General features: G+C 39.8%; 1 protein-coding gene across 5 annotated transcripts in view; it reads right to left on the reverse strand.

Annotated features, from left to right (window-relative positions):
- The window catches only part of CLCN4 (chloride voltage-gated channel 4), a 97,737-nt gene that overhangs the window by 63,261 nt on the left and 17,422 nt on the right, over positions 1-17,054 (reverse strand). For 4 of the 5 annotated variants that reach the window (XR_011164168.1, XR_011164167.1, XR_011164166.1 and 1 more), the window contains exons 3-4: positions 4,728-4,882; positions 2,924-3,023 (exon numbers count right to left, since the gene is read on the reverse strand). Coding sequence is in view for 1 of the 5 variants with exons in the window: in XM_069066935.1 (XP_068923036.1) it covers positions 2,924-3,023; positions 4,728-4,871 (244 nt within the window). In the remaining 4 variants the exon portion in view is untranslated. Of the gene's footprint in view, positions 1-2,923; positions 3,024-4,727; positions 4,883-14,600; positions 14,658-17,054 lie in introns of all 5 variants that reach the window. The other variant, XR_011164169.1, reaches the window with a different exon arrangement.

A 17,054-nucleotide genomic window follows, 5' to 3' on the forward strand; every position in this document is an offset into this window, starting at 1 on the left:
AGGGAGGGAGGGAGGGAGGGAGGGATGGAGGAAGGAAGGAAGGAAGGAAGGAAGGAAGGAAGGAAGGAAGGAAGGAAGGAAGGAAGGAAGGAAGGAAGGAAGGAAGGAAGGAAGGAAGGAAGGAAGGAAACTACTAGGGATATTGTGGCCAAATCCCAGAGTTCCCAGGTCAAGGAGAAAATGCTGCAAGCAGCTAGAAAGAAACAATTAGACTACTGTGGAAACACAATCAGGATAACACAAGATCTAGCAGTTTCTACATTAAGGGATCAAAGGGCTTGGAATACGACATTCCAGAGGTCAAAGGAGTCAGGATTAAAAGCAAGAAACATCTACCCAGCAAAACTGAGTATAATACTTCAGGGGAAAAATAGACATTCAGTGAAATAAAGGACTTTCAAGCATTCTTGATGAAAAGATCAGAGCTGTTGTATGTATGTATGTATATACATATATACATACAAATACAAACATATACAGACAAAGGGCACAGGGTAAGATGAATATAAAGGGATGATATCTAAAAAATAAAATTAAGGGGTGAGAGAGGAATATATTGGGAGAAAGAGAAAGGGAGGGAGAGAATAGGGTAAATTATTTCACATAAAAGAAGCAAGAGAAAGCTGTTACAATGGGGGAAAGAGCAGGGAGGTGAAAGGGAATGAGTCGACCTTACTCTCATTAGATTTGGCTTAAGGAGGGAATAACATACACACTCAATTTGGTGACTTACCCTATAGGAAAGTAGGTGGGAAGGGAACTGGGGTGGGGGGGGGATAATAGAAGGGAAGGCAGACTAGGGGAAGGGATAGTCAGAAGCAAACACTTTTGAAAAAGGACAGGGTCAAAGGAGAAAATAGAATAAATGGTGGGTGGCATAGGATAGAAGGAAACATAGTTATTCTTTCACAATATGACTACTATGGAAATCTTTTGCATAACTACACATATAACCTATACTGAATTGCTTGTCTTCTCAATGAGGGTGGATGAGGAGGGAAGAAGGGAGAGAATCTGGAACTCAAAAACAAATGTTAAAAATTGTTTTTACGTGCAACCGGGAAATAAGATATACAGGCAATAGGTATAGAAATCTATCTTGCCCTATAAGAAAGTAAAAGGGAAGGGATAAGGGAGGGGATGAGGAATAGAGTAGAGAGGGCTGACTGGGGGAAGGGGTAATCAGAATGCATGCCCTCTTGGGGTGGGGGATAGGGGAGAGATGATGAGAAAATGTGGAACTTAAAATCTTGTGGCAATGAATGTTGAAAACTAAGAATAATTAAGTAAGTCCTGGAAAAAACCCAGCTTTTTTCTGACACTCCCACTTGTTTCTGTTTATCCCCACCCCCCAATCACTCTATTTTACTCACTACTCATTTTAAACACATTATTTCTCCCCCAGTAGACTATAAGTTCCTTGAAAGCAGAAGCTGTTTATATTTGCCTTTCTAGTCCCAATGTCTAGCATGGTACACATTTTCTACCAAAAGCACATAGTAAAGTTTCCCCAGGGTCTCGCACAAATACATAGCGAGTGTTTATTGAATGAAATCACAGATACTTGTAGTTGTAAGGTAATTCAGAGGTCCAGAATCTGGGTCAGGTTAGATTCTGAGAGAATCTGGAGTCAGCTTTCTTAATTTCCCAAATTATTCTTCTCTCTCCTGAGTCAATTCTACAAATTTATTCTTTAACAAGAACATATATGTGCACATAGATATGTCTGTGTGTGTGTACACATAGATATATAAAAGCCCAAATAAACTGGTTCCCACTCTATAGCACAACTCCCCATCAACTGTGACTCAAACTCCTTACATGCACGCTACCAAGGTTGGCTAACGAGGTTTTAGATTTCACATATCTAACTTCTTTTTTGCATTGACTCTCATTTTGTAATTCAGGTCCCATGTTGGCAGCAGGGCTAGCTTTCAAAGAAAGTACAACTGGTATCATAAAGAATGACCAGGCAGGCAGTGCCATCGGGAGGGGACCAGATCCCAATGAGTGCCAGAAGATGGAAAAACTAAAATGAAAGCAAGTTTCTTCACTAGAGATGAGGAATTCCAGAGAACATTGTGGAGTGGGATGCTATGGGAGAGGGGTAAAGGTGGAGTGTTAAGAGTAGGAGGTAAAGAGTAGGGGAGCAGCAATAAGCAGTGACAGCCAGGGGTTGAGAATCACCCTTCCAGCATATAATACAATCACCCTAAAGTATATATAAATGGCAGAACAGCGGCTTATCGAAATTGGTGAAGGTATTTCCTTAATGGGATCTCCCTAAACTGATGGAAAAAACCTCTGAAACCTCAAAAAAAAAAAAAAGTACATAGATACATAGTCAACAGGCTTATGTTTTAATACAAAGGCAGTTACGGAATCATAATGTCAAAGAACTGGCCAGTTACAAAATCTTGGATCATCGAGTAATAATCCACAGATCCACAGAACTTAAACGCAGACGAGACGGTCTGATGCCTTTCTCCGGCTTCCACCTCAGAAGGATGGCTAAGTAACCCTGTAAATGTTCCAAGACTCAGGGCATTTATCTTTGCTTCATGGGCCCATTATGAAGAGTAAAAGACAATCCTAAAAGGCATTATATTATTTTATCCATGATATTTCCTGTATGCTATTGCTTGTATCACAAAAGCAGGATGGGAAGTACGAAACAGGCACCAGAACAATTACAATGGGGAAAGCTATACAATAGCAAAAAAGTCTTACTGATATTCTCTAAAACACAACCCTTGGAGTTTATTTATACTGTGAATCCGAATTACAAATGAGTCATTTCATTGGTTCATGTTGTTATTTAAGCAATTAAACTCTCTTGGATGGAATCAAATACCTTTCCTATGGTAAATTCCATTCCGTGATATGTGTTTGAAAGCAAGTTTTTAAATCACCATTAACATACCTGCCAATAGGCCAATGAGGAGCATGACAACCCATCCTGACCAAGCGTCCAACAAGCTTTTGATGAACTCCCATATGGATTCTCTGCTTTTGCTAGTTATCTGAAAACAAGCAGAAATTGAATGACATGTTGTTAATAGTTGCTTTGGGTATACCCTGGAATGCGATTTTACTTTATTACTTTTTTTTTTTTAATTTCACGAACAAAGTGAGTGAAGGGATAGGGACTAGCTCTGTGATTTCACTGATGTAGAGAAGTCCTTGATGAGAAAACTTCCTTTGCCAGATCAAGTTGGCAACCCTTCAATTTAGAGTCTCAGAATATTCCTTAGAACAGAGGGGTCAGACGTGCAAACCAGGGGCCACGTGTGGCCCACAACACCCCTGAAGGTGTCGTAAACCAGATTAAAATGTAGTTCCTCTTTGATTTTAATTTGCCAACACAATGATAAAAAATAATGTATCAATAATATAATCTATAATTATCATAATATAATAAATAATAAAATAAAAGATATATTAATAAACAATCATTTTAAATGAAAAAATAAATCTATAGATATGTATGGTTTTCTAAGTCTGTAGGGATTATGTATGGTTCAGTGCCCCTTCCCCATTTCTATTTGAGTTTGACACCACTGCCCTAGAGCACTGAAAAGTTAAACTTGCCCAGTGTCATGGGGTCAATATATATCAGCGTAGGACTTAACCCCTGGTTTCCCTGGCTTCAAGGGTGGCTCTCTATCCATTATGCTTGCACCCTACTTCCAAAGACCCAGTTACAGCACACTATCATACACCATCTTCAGAGAATGTAATTTTCTGTTTAATTAAATATTTTACTGAGTAGAATTATTAGAGACATCACGGTACAGAAGAAAGAAATCTGGACTTGAGGTTAATGAAGCAAATATATGTGTGTGTTTGTGTTTGTTATTCCCAATCCATATAATCCATATAACACAGTCCACCCCATTCACCTTCTTACCAATTGCCCTGTAGCTGTTCTCAACAGGCCATTAACTCTTGGGTTTATACCCTGGGTAACAATCCACTTATTTTTAGAACTACCTCTATGGGGTTATGTTGTCCTGACTGGTAAGTCAACCAATGCAACGCTACATGGTCCATTAAAGACAAAGCTTGACATTCAGTCCAACGATACATCTTTCTGCCATACTGCTACTGAGTCCTGACCCCAACCTTTCCACCTTTTTGTCTGGGAATAGTAAACAAATCAATACTATCACTGCTTCTGCAAAGACTGTCAATCAACTCTCTGGAGCTCCACTCATTACTCCCACAACTTTCTGAATTAAAACATCCTTCCTTGGCCATCACACTCTTATTGAAAGTGTCACAAAAATCTTAGTGGAACTTTAAGCTTTAATAAATCAAATAAAGTAACAACCAAAGATACCAGGCAAACACACAAGTAAAAACAAAGAAGCAAGTATTCTATTTTCATTTCTAAAAATATAGTCTGCAATCTCCTATTATTGTATGGTGGTAAGGAAATCTCTTATGGACTAAAAATATGGAGCTTTAAATCCAGACAAGAGTCAGTTAAACCTCAAAGGATGGCATTTATTAGAAAAATACAGCTGCACATGGAAAGTTTTAATATCTTAAAATTTCATTAAGACTTTTCAGACCTTGTATGCAGTGTCTCCTATTAGAATATAAGCTGCTGGAGGACAGGGACTATGCCCTTGTATTTGTATCCCCAGTGACTAGGTAGATGGAAAATAAGTGGGGCGTAAGAAATCTTTTCCATTCATTCATTCAGTTATTCATTTACATACCTTCCTATGTCTATCTGTGTCACGTGACTTTTCCCTTAACCAGTCAATGGTATGGAAGTCCTCATAGGTCCCAACATCAGGAAAAGGCTCATCAAGGAAATCCATCAGGTTACCAGACCCATTCATCTCTCCTGCATTAACCATATTAATAATGCCTGCAAGAGAACAAGGATAATTTCACATCTAAATTTTATTTCCAGCCAGTCTGACTTCCCAGAAGAATAATACAGACCCACTCTTTTTCCCCTCAAAGAGGGGCAGAGTTCCCAGCTTCCCCGTCATCACATCTACAGTTAGAAGCAAAACTAATAATCCAGCACCAAGTCAATGGGTTTTCATAAACATTGAACACAAAAGACCATGGCAAGGAGTGAAGTAAATTAGAATTACAGAAAATGAACCACAGAAGTACTCTGGTAGACAATTAAGGAACTGAAATGTGGTCACAGAAATATTGAGTGTGGGTTTTCTCGGTGCCTTTAAGTATTTCTGCATCAGAAAGGGCAAACCACTGGCAGATTAAACTGCATTTTAATCAAATTGAAAAGTAACTGTGGTCAACATGGGGCTAGTCACCTTACAAGTCATAAAGTGGTTATATTGATTGATTTATTGACCTATGGTGTAATGCAGCCACTTCAGAACTTTAAGAGGTCTTTTACAGGCTGACGTTTGAACCAAGCGCCAAGTCAAAAATCCGACCCATTTGTGGGCCCTGCGGGAAGTATCATATAGCACAAGACGGTAGCAACTAACGATATTAGAGAAATGAAGAAATAAAATAAGAAAGCAGGGAATTTGTTTTCATTTCTACAAACACACTATGCGATCTCCTATTATTATATGATGGTAAGGGAAATCTCCGATGAGTCAAATAAGCAGAGTTTTAAATCCAGAAAAGAGTCAGTTAACCCACAAAAGATGGCATTTATTAGAAAAATACAGCAGTATATGGAAAAAGCATAAAAGATGGTAAAGAATTGGGGTTTGCGAGCAAAAAAAAATTGTTGATGTTACTAATATTTAACCAGTGTATATAGCCAGTTGGCTACTCCTTATAACCAGGACTAAAAGAAAAGGCTTTCTTTGAAACACAGCCCATGACTTTAATCTCTATTATGAGTTGTTTTTTCAACTGTGTAGTATTCTGTTGCTATGAGATACTATTCAAATAAGTCCCAAACATGCAACTGATGGAGTTTAAGGAAAAAAAAAGATCTGATGCAAGTATCCTTGATAATCGTAATATGGTCTTTGAGCAGGGCAAGGATTCCATTTTGGCAGTGGTATGAAATGATGACTGATGAGAGATAGGCATACCTGTAGGGAAGACAGAAAGCCAGCCTAGACCAGGGCTTCCTCACCTGAAGTCCATGTACTAGATGGTGCAGTGGATGGAATGTTGAGCCTGGGTTCAGGAAGACCTAAGTTCAAATCCGACCTCATACACTTACTAGCTTTGTGACCCTGGGTAAGTCACTCAACCTCTGCCTTCCGTTTTCTTGTCTGTAAAATGGGGAGAATAACAGCACCTACCTCCCGGGGTTGTTGATGATATGATGATAATTTTAAAAAGCCTTAGCATAGTACCTAGCACATAGCAGGAGCTATATAAAAGCTATCTATTATCACAGTTATTATAAACTTTTAAAATACTTTGATAACTATACAGTGACATATTTGGTTGCCTTTGCAATCCTATGTATTTTATTTTACACATTATTACGAGAAGGGATCCACAGGCTGCATAAGCCTACTAAGGCTTGAAGCCTAAGAGAGAAAAGGAAGGTTTTGGAAGAAACAAGCAGGATATGCATCAGACCCAGAATTCTGAACAAAAGCCAATGGAAAGCAGAAAACAAAACTAAAGACCCTAAGAATCCTTCCTGGGATATTGGGCATGAGGAAGGAGGTGAATAAGAGGGAAATGGACAACTCCATCTACACCACATTTGAGTTAACGAACTGAAAGAAGGATAAACCCTAAGAAGGTGAAAATCACAAAGAAAGATCTCATTCATGCAGACCAAAATATTGATAACCACACGACTGAATAAGGAATGTACAGACTGTGGTGAATGAAAGAAAAACATACTACATGCCAAGCACTGTTGCAATTACTGGGGATATAAATACAAAAGTAAAAACAGTCTGTCTTCTAGGGCTTTATATTTAAGCAAAGTGAGATAACACACGAGGGAAAAGTGACAGGAACAGTGGGCTGGAAGGAGAGGAGACGGACACATCCCATCCAGAAATAATGGCAGAGTTGATCGGATCCTGGTTCATGGCTCCAGGGCGGGGGGGGGGGGGGGCATATAAAACACAAAATTACTGTACCATAAGAGACTGCCTAATATGATAAATTCAGAGAAGCAGGAGACCTGAATGAGCAAACAGAATCAGAAAACGGTATGTACAATGCCTATAACAATGTAAAATAAAAGGGAGAACTTTCAATTAAATGTTGTTTAATTGTATCAGGTCACACAGCCCCAGAGAAGACCTGAGAAAACACACTTCCTGCCCCTTTTGCAGAAGCAGGGGGCTACCGTTTGGGATACTGTGGCTATGCTCATAGATGGTAAATGTGCTGGTTGCATTTGCTGAATTGCCTTTTTTTCTCTCTCTCTTAATAAAGTTTTGTTGCAATGGATAGAACTCTTGGGCTGGGACATTTTCAGAAGGGATATATTCAGAAATGACAGTGACATAACAAAGACACAAATAAAATGTTTTAAACGAAGCACCCTCTCAAGGAAGCTAGAGAGGGAGGAAAGTATACCAGGGAAGGAAAGTTTCTTGGTTTACGTTGTGGTGGACAAGGATGACCTGGTTGCAAGCCCTAAGTGTGCTACGTGTGTGAGAATGGCCAAACTTCTCCATGTCTCAGCACGCCAGGCAAGTGAGACAAAAAAGGGACAGAGGAGGAGCTGACTTTTATCAGTGAAAGGGAGTTTCCACCCTGTGGCTGCTGAAGCCATACTGTTGTTCAGTCATTTCAACTGTGTCCAACCTTTATGACCCCATTTGGGGACTTCTTGACAGATACTGCAATGGTTTGCCATTTCCTTCAGCAGTTCACTTTATAGATGAGGAAACTGAGGCAAACAGGGTTAGGTGACTTGCCCAGGGTCACACAGCTAGTAAGTGTCTGAGGCCAGATTTGAACTCATGAAGATGAGCCTTCCTGACTCCAGGCTTGGCATTCTATCCTCTGTGCCACTTCACTGCCCCAATGAAGCCACAGATCTGGACCAAAAAAAGGCGACGGGCAGAAGGAAGGGGAAAACTAACATGTAACATGGGCCAATAGGAGGCAGTGTCCAATCCCTTACCAGTCCTGCATAGCACCATGCCAGCCACACCGCACCACACCACACCACCACCACACCACACCACACCACCACCATACCACACCACACCACACCACACCACCACTGCCATCATCACTGACAGACACAGATTCTGGGAAAGTCTTAGAGCAAGATTCAAGTTAATTAAAGAACAATCAGGTATTTACCTCCATCACGCCTTCACTATCTCAGACTTCAAGAAGAAAAGAAAAATACAGAGGAGAAGGGACCTACCATCCTTGAAGTTCTATCCCACGGCCGGTGGAATTTCCTCATCCTGTCATCCGGACAGAATAGCATCTCTTCGGAATCACTGGTTAATCTCTAGCATTTCATTAGTAATCCCCTCCGACTGATGAGGAAGGGGTAAGGAAATGGAAATCCTATTTCAGGAAATCCCCACTGACTGAACTAGGGGAAAAATGTATATAAAAGGGAGCGTGATTTCTTTCATCACGGACACACAATGGCTGTTGTGTCCTTACCCAATCTGGGAGCATTTCAGCAGAAGGGGCGTGTGGCTGGAAGTCACCACAAGGACCCAGGACTAGCTTCCTAGTATTTCTTTTTTTTAATTATTTTTTTCCAATTTATTTTTAGTTTGCAACATTCATTTCCACAAGATTTTGAGTTATAATTTTTTCTCCACATCTTTCCCCTACCCCCACCCCAAAATAGATTCCTAGTATTTCTAAGCACACAAACAACCAGCTCAAGACTTCACTGTCATTATCCACCCCATCTCCAATTCCACATCTCACTGTGATCTGAAGGATTTAGGGAAATAGAAGTAGCTTCTGCCACAGAAAGGCTGGGGGCCTCTGTTATTTCCCATTCATTAAAAAGTTAATTGAAGGGGCAGCTAGGTGGCACAATGGATGGAGCACTGGCCTTGAAAATCAGGAGGATCAGAGTTCAAATCCAGCTTCAGACACTTGACACTTAACTAGCAGTGTGACCTTGGGCAATTCACTTAATCCCAACTGCCTTGACTTCTCCCCCCAAAAGAAACAAACAAAAAGTTAATTATGAAGAAATGGACTCATCGTGCTTTTTAATAATCCAAACTTTCAGATGTTTTTAATGGAAAGAGAGAGAGACAGAGACAGAGAGAAAGGAAGGAAGGAAGAAAGATAGAAGGAAAGAGAGAGAGGGAGAGAGAGAGAGGAAGGGAGGAAGGGAAGGAAGGAAAGAAGGAAGGAAGGAAAATATTATCACCTGAAATAATAATATTTACTCCTAAAAGTGGTCAAGTATAAAATAATAATAGCAGCTAGTATTTATGTTGTGTTTTATATTCATTAATTCACTTGGTGTTTGCAATCAGCAGATGCTGTTATTAAGACCATTTTACATATGAGAACACTAAGGCTGAGTAAAGAGTCAGTTAGGTGGGGGCAGTGGATAGAGTGCAGGACCTGGAGTCAGGAAGACTCCTCTTCCTTAGTTCAAATCCGACCTCAGATACTTACTAGCTGTGTGACCCTGGGCAAGTCACTTAACCCTGTTTGCCTCAGTTTCTTCATCTATAAAATAAACTGCAGAAGAAAATGGCAAGCCACTATGCTATCTTTGCCAAACAAAACAAATAAGGGTCACAAAGAGTTGAACACAACTGAAAAACAAAAAAGGCTGAGTGTAATCAAGTGACTTGCCCAGGGTCACAAGTTATCTGAGGTAGGATCTTGCTGAATTTCAGTCCATCACTGCATCTACTGTGCCATGTTGCCTTTTCAAGATCCTCTATCTAGTCTCAAACTTAGAGAACATAGAGTCTGACCCTCTTATTTACAGTCATACAACAAGTTAGTGGCATACCCAGCCTTTAAATCCAGTTCTAATGTCAATTCAACATTATTTCTACTTCACAACACTGATTATTCAGAACCAATGTTAAAAGACAAATCATAGCAAACAAATAAATGTAAGAGATAAATTAGACCAACAGTTTTAAAAAAAAAGTCTAAAACAAAACTATCTCTTATTTCCAGGCAACAGAAGATTCATAGCCCATAACAGTTAACTGTAATTACTTTCCATCAATCTCTTCCTTTTTAACCTACCACTAATTAGATGAAGATTTGTGTTTAGCATTTTTTATCTACACAACCACGGACTCTGGTCTGATTCAGTAAACATTAGAAGGACCAGGTGCATCAACTGACACACATTTTTTTAAAATTTACTATAATTACTCCCATTTGAGCAAATGTACAAATAACTGCAAGCAGATATAATTTTATTTTGAAATAATTTTCATCCTACTATCTCTTTTCTTTCTTTGCCTTATGGAGTTAAAAATTCACTGTGCAATTGACACAGTTTGGTCTTTTGGGCCGTTCTTATTCTGGGGGAGAATGAGGGCAGTTAAGGTTAAGTGACATACCTAGGGTCACACAGCCAGAGCGAGTCGGAGACCAGATTTGAACTTGGGTTCTTCTGACTCCAGGGCTGGATCTCTCTCCACTGCACAGCGTCCCCAGCCCCTTCTTCAATTTTAAACTTTTTAAAGGTTATTCAGCAAGATGTAAAAGGAAGAAACTAGACAGAGCTTTAGAAACCTGTGTTCAAATATTAGGCCTGCCAGGTATTAATTAGTTGTGAGACCCTATGTAAGTCCCTTTATTTCTCTGGGCCTCAGCCATTATTTATATAGTGTTTTAAAGTTTGCAAAGTTCTTTACATGATTTTATTTTATTTTATCTGACATCTTCATCTGTAAAGTGAAGGTTATAGATTAGTTCAGAATTTTCCCACCATATTTAGAAGTTCAAAAATATTGAGAAAAGATATTTGGAAAATGGGGGAATTGGGGAAACTCTGGAAAAACTTCAGAGAATATTAAGTCTATTTTCAAACAGAAAAGAAATTTGCTACATGTGATAAACTGATCTGATACTCAATTTTATGTACAAACTTTGTAAGGAAAAATATAACTAAGCATCAACACTTCTCCCACAAGACTCTTATTCACATGACGCAGAAAACCAGAACACCGCAGAACAGTTTGGGAAATGCCACATTAGATGATCTTTCATTTGACACCTGCTCCCCTTGTGCCTTTACTAAAAGTAAGGTCTCACCCAAAAGGCTGCTATGGCATCAAGAGGCCACAAGAGGGTGGCAGGTGGTGACAGAGGGCTGGGACAGTTGTGTGTTCCATGCAGGGGGCTAATTCTGAGTTAGAGATTTCTGGGCAATAGGGTGACAGGTTACAAGGATATGATGCATGTGATTGACAGGCACTCTTCCATTAAGAAAAAGCTTCCACGGTTCTCTAAATGGAGAAATGGACAGTCGACATCTTTGGAAATTTTGTAAACTCTTATCTTATCCCCTGCACCATATTAGATTATTATTTAATTAATTTTCTTTCTAAAATTCAATTCTAAATCTCCATCCTTCTTCTTCTGTATTTCCCTCCCCCTCTGTCTTTCTTTCTGTCTCTTTTCTGTGTCTCTGTCATTCCCTATATTTGTCTCATCTCTGTCTCTCAGTATGTTTTTCTCTCTCTTACACACACACACACACACACACACACACACACACACCTAAAACTAACAAAAGTAATGTTCAACTTAGCCCTGGGTTTTTTGGGTTTTTTTTTTGGCCTATCAGTACACTGTAGAATGACCTTTGAAGCCTGCCAGTACATAAGTAATTTGTGTTTTTACTCAACTTCTATGCCAATACACAGAACAGTGACCTTAAAGGCTATAGAAAAGTAATCTGATTTTTTTAAAGGATGAATGTTTATCTCTGTACCTTCTTTCTGCTTCCTAAATCTGCTTTTCCTAAACCTTACAAAGCACCCAGACCTCACAGATGGGCTCACCCAAGAACCTCCTCCCCAGTCCAGTTTCCTGTTTATACAGTGGCTTTCCTCCTTTCTTCCTACTGCCTCAAATACATTTAACAAAATGACAAGCACTTTCATCCGCATGCGAGATAAAAAAAATTTTCACCTGCAACAAAGCATATACTACATTTTTGCACAGTTGGCCAGTAAGAAATGTGGTCAGAGACTATTTAACTCAGTTCAACAAGCAGTAAGCCCCTATTTTGTACAAGACACTCTTCTAAGTACAAACACAAAAGCACAACTGTCCCTCCTGTTCCACTAGGCTAGATTTTTTTTTAAGACTAAGTCTCTCTACTTCAGTCTAGGCTGGAACTGCCCAGTCCCACTAGGGATCACCAGCAGAGCTTTGAGCCTGCTCTGTTTCCAACTTGGGCTAGGTGGCTTCACATTAGGGAACCTGCATGAGCTCAATATATTAATTCCACAAACATCCCCTCAGTGGAACCCATTGTAGCTCTGAACTCCTGAGTTTTAGAGGGGAAAAAATAAAATATTAAAATTTTTAAAAACTCTCAAGTTTAAGAGATCTGCCAGCCTCAGTCTCCCTGGGAGCTGAGATGATTACAAGCCTGTTCTACCATGACATTTAGGCTAGATTTTCATACACTTGTATGTACATTTGGGCTTGTCAAGGACAAATAAGAAAGAGACCGTGGAATGCAGTATGTTGGAAAAAGCACTGGACAGACAAGAAAGCTACCTTATGGTTGATTTCCTGCTTTTCTAAAATAATGATAACTCCCTACATATTTCTCTCATCTGGTAAAATGATATAAAAGATGTGAAAGCCCTTTTAAAAGCATAGCATGGGGCAGCTAGGTGGCACAGTGAATAGAGCAGCAACCCTTGACTTAGGAGGACATGAATTCAAATCCAATCTCAGACACTTAACACACTTACTAGCCATGTGACCTTGGGCAAGTCACTTAACCCCAAATGCCTTGCCTTCTCCCTTCCCTCTACCCAAAAACAGCATTACTATACTGATAAATCCATGGACTTAGAATATTTTATAAGATAAAATGTTACACAGAAACATGACGGGAGGAGATTGTATACTCACAATCACAATTTTCTAACCCCTAACTTTCCAGTGAAGCCATTCTCTTCTCATGGACTGTGAAGTTTTCAGAAGGTTCTGTAGTGCTCTGGGGCTCAGTGTCATCAATATAATGTCACCCATAAAAGGGAACAACTAGAGAATTTCACCATATGAAAGGTAATCCTGTCCTACTTAGACTTTACTTATGACATCATCCATCACGCCACAGATGAAAATCTTTCTTGGAAAACAGTTAACATCATCTCTGTTGTGGATTCTGCGGCAGAATCTTATATACTGTTAACACAGGCACAGAAAGCACTCTAAACATGCATCTAAATGAGGGAAAATGAAAATGCATTTTCCTGGAGTCTTGCAAATATGATCATGAGGGCTTGATGGAGGGAAAAGGAGAAAACTGCCCACATACATCCGTTAAACCAGATGCTACAAAAATCTTTGTGAGAGTAAAGTGGGCCATCTTTTGTCCCAGCTCTGACCCAGCCCTCAGTCATTAAATGGGCAAGGCCTAAGATAAACTGAGACCTAATAAAGACCTTAATACAGAAAGGCCAAGGTCACCCACTGCAGCCTGGGCCAGCACCCGTTGTCTTGCCACTAGACCCTGATGGCTACGGAGAAGAGGTGAGGCCAATGACTTTGCAGGCCTCTGCCTCACTTAAATCCAATTCATGGGGAAGTCAAGATGTCACCCCCATGGTATTGTAGGTGCTTTTCAAGAATGAAGGATGAATAACAAAAAAAAGCAGCAAGTACGATAAAGAAAGAGGACTTTCAATAACGAAGAGCAATAATTCACAGGAGACAATATCTAATAAAAGAACCATCACAGTCTTTCACTGGAACTACCATGGAAATGTTTTGCATAACAACACATGTACAACCTACATTGAATTGCTTGTCTTCCCAGTGGGGGCGGGTGAGGAGGGAAGGAGGGAAAAAGATCTGAAACTCAAAGTTTTAAAAACAAATGTTTAAAAAAACTGCTTTTTACAAGCAACTGGGAAATAAGATATACAGGCACTGGGGTATAGAAATCCATCTTGCCCCACTAGAAATTTAGGGGGGTGAAGGGGGAGGTTATAAGAGAAAACAGACTGGGGGAAGGGGTATTCAGTAGGCTCACTATCTTGGAGTAGGGGAAAGAGGGGGAGAAAATTTGCAACTCAAAATCTTGTGGAAATGAATGCTGAAAACTAAAAATAAATAAATAAATTGGGAAAAAAAGAACCATCAATAAAATCTATGTATAGCCTCAGTTGTCCATACAGAAACATACAAAATATGAGTAAAACACAAATTAAATTTATAGACTAATTCAAGTAGGCAAATTTGACCTCAAAAACTGAGACTTGGTGAGATGGAAATAAAAGCATTCCTGATTATACAGAAGGAACAGACTAGATAAAAGGAACAATCTAAAAAAGCATCATAATAAAGAAAATAAGTTCTCGTAAGGAAATACACAAACCTGAGTGAAAAAGCCAAGCACAGAACATCTGAGTCAGACTCAGCAGAAAGGAAAGAGAAGCAATACTTTCAAGGGAGAAAGGGAGTAAGACGGCAAGGGATACAGCACGGCAATCACAAACCTGATTCAGAAGCCTAATGCAGCAGCGACGGGCACGTCAGCTATGCTGGAGTTCTGACTGTTGAAAACAGAGAAGTTGAGAAATTCTTATTCTGCTTTAAAGACCATTTCATTCTTTCAAAGGTGGAAGAACCAACAAGGGAAACTTCAATTCTCGGTCTCATTTTCACAAACAAGGAGAAGTTGGCAGCTAAAGTGGAAAATACGAACTTTGGGGAGAAGAGACCATCTCACTTCATCATGCACTGCAGAAGAACAAGGGAGGGGAGAAAGACAGGGGGAGAGAGAGAGAGAAAGGAAATGCAGCAGAGATTTGGGGAGAGTCGATTTTAAAAGTTCAAAGAAGATCTCACAGGCAAAGATGGCCCAGAAGGGATGGAAAACTTTCAAGAATAAAATTCTAATAGAAACATGAAATAAAAAGAATGAATTAAAATAGGAAGAATTAGCTAAAGAAAACTTACTGACCAATTAAGATTTTGTGACTTCTCTGACTGTTAAATCAGAGTTTATTTTTAGACTTTTTACACCCTCTTCTCCCTGACCCTCTCTTCTCTCTGGCTTTCTGGGATACTGCTCTCTCCTGGTTTTCCCCCTACTGATCTGGCCTCCTCAAGTCTCCTCTACTGGACCTTCATCCAGCTTGAGCCTGCTAATTGTGGGTATACCCCAAGGCTTTGTCATGGGCCTTCTTTCTCCCTATATACAATTTCATTTGGTGATTTCATCAGCTCCCATGAATTCAATGATAATGCTTTCCCTCTGAGATCTTGTTTGTACACAGTTGTTTACATGTTGTTTTTTACATTACACTATGAATTCCTTGAGAGCAGGGACTGCTCCTCCCTTCCTTTGTATCCCTAGAGCTTAATGCAACGCCTAAAAACATAGAAGACATTTAATAGATGCGTATTGACTTGACTAGAACATAACTAAGAATGAATACAAAATAGGGTTATTGAATGACTATCAGGAGAATTAAATCATAGAATGATCTGAGCTTGGCGATGAATGACAAGGTCAAAAAACTCTTTTTTAAGCTATTTAGGGATCTACAGGACCCCCTTGGGATGGGCACGCCAATAAAATACAGGCAACATAAAAGTTACTCAATTTTTAATTTACTTTGTTTTTTTCTAACAAGGAGAATGATGTTCAGACGGGAAAGAAAAAAAAAAAAACAACCAGGGGGCATTTCAAACCCAAGATAAAAAGATGTTAAGAGGACCTTACCTACACTCAATCAAATACAAAGTATTTATGAAGTATGGATGAAATAATGCCCAAAATGCTTCAAGAACTGGCAGATACGATTATAAGTCAACAATCTTTTTATAAGTTATACTAGAGGTCTTCAGATCACCCAGTTTTCAAAAAATGAACACCAAGCAGATGAGTTTGATTAATTCCTGGAAAAATTATAGAATATGTCATTAAAAGGTTGATTTGTGAGCATTTAGAAAGGAAATAGATGTTCACTAAGAGCCACTGGACTCCATCAAAAACAAGTCAGGCCAAACCAGCTGGATTTCCATTTTTGGCAGAGTCAATAGGCCAACTGATAAGTAGAATTTCAGCAAAATATTTGAAAATGTCGTCAGCACCATTATTATGAAAATACGGATCGATGCAGGCTAGACAATAATACAGTTAAGTTGAATGACTGGACCCAAAAAGGAATCATTAGCAGGCTAAGGTCAACCTGGAAGGCAAGTTCCAGTAGGGATTCATCCTTGATCTTAGGCCATTCAACACAGGATGAATGAATGAATAACAACTTGTACCTATCACGGTACCATGCTAGGCATTGGAAAAACAAGTACAAAAGTCCCCGACTATAAGAAACATACATTCTAATAGAGGGGGATACAATACATTTAGGGAAATAGAAGTTAGAGAAGGGAGTTTTCCTCTGGGAAATCACAGGGATTATAAACAGAGCCATATGTCAGTTAACTGCCACGCCCACAGAACAATAAAAGGCAGGAGGGCTGGGTGGAGCGGCAGAAGTCCAAGAAAGGCAGCCAGGCAGAGGACAAGGAGCTCAGAGCAGAGCCTGAGTCCTTGGGGCATGACTCAGTGGGACATGAAGCATGGCATGGACTGGCCACACACAGCAGGAGACACGAGTGTTGACGGATCTGCCCCACAATCAGGAGAGCCGAGTCCAGGGCCAAGGCCCAAAGCTAACTGTCCTAGACTGGAGGAGTTCGGTCCCTGGACAACAGGTCCTAAAGGTCACTCCGTGTGGTGGCTTGTAGTAGGGCAGATGGTAAGCTGCTCTTGGCTGGGCTGACTGGTTTCCTAGGATATAGCGAGACATCTTACCAAAGACTTGGATAAAGGCACAGATTACACTCTTAGATTTTTCAGATTTCATGAAGCTAGGAAGAGAGGGGAGGGAAGGAAGGAAGGAAGGAGGGAAGGAAGGAAGGAAGGAAGGAAGGAAGGAAGG

The sequence above is a fragment of the Petaurus breviceps genome, unplaced genomic scaffold (genome assembly GCF_028583685.1).
Source record: "Petaurus breviceps papuanus isolate PSGF00001 unplaced genomic scaffold, PetGlider_PUasm1.0 90731, whole genome shotgun sequence".
Lineage (NCBI taxonomy): Eukaryota > Metazoa > Chordata > Mammalia > Diprotodontia > Petauridae > Petaurus > Petaurus breviceps.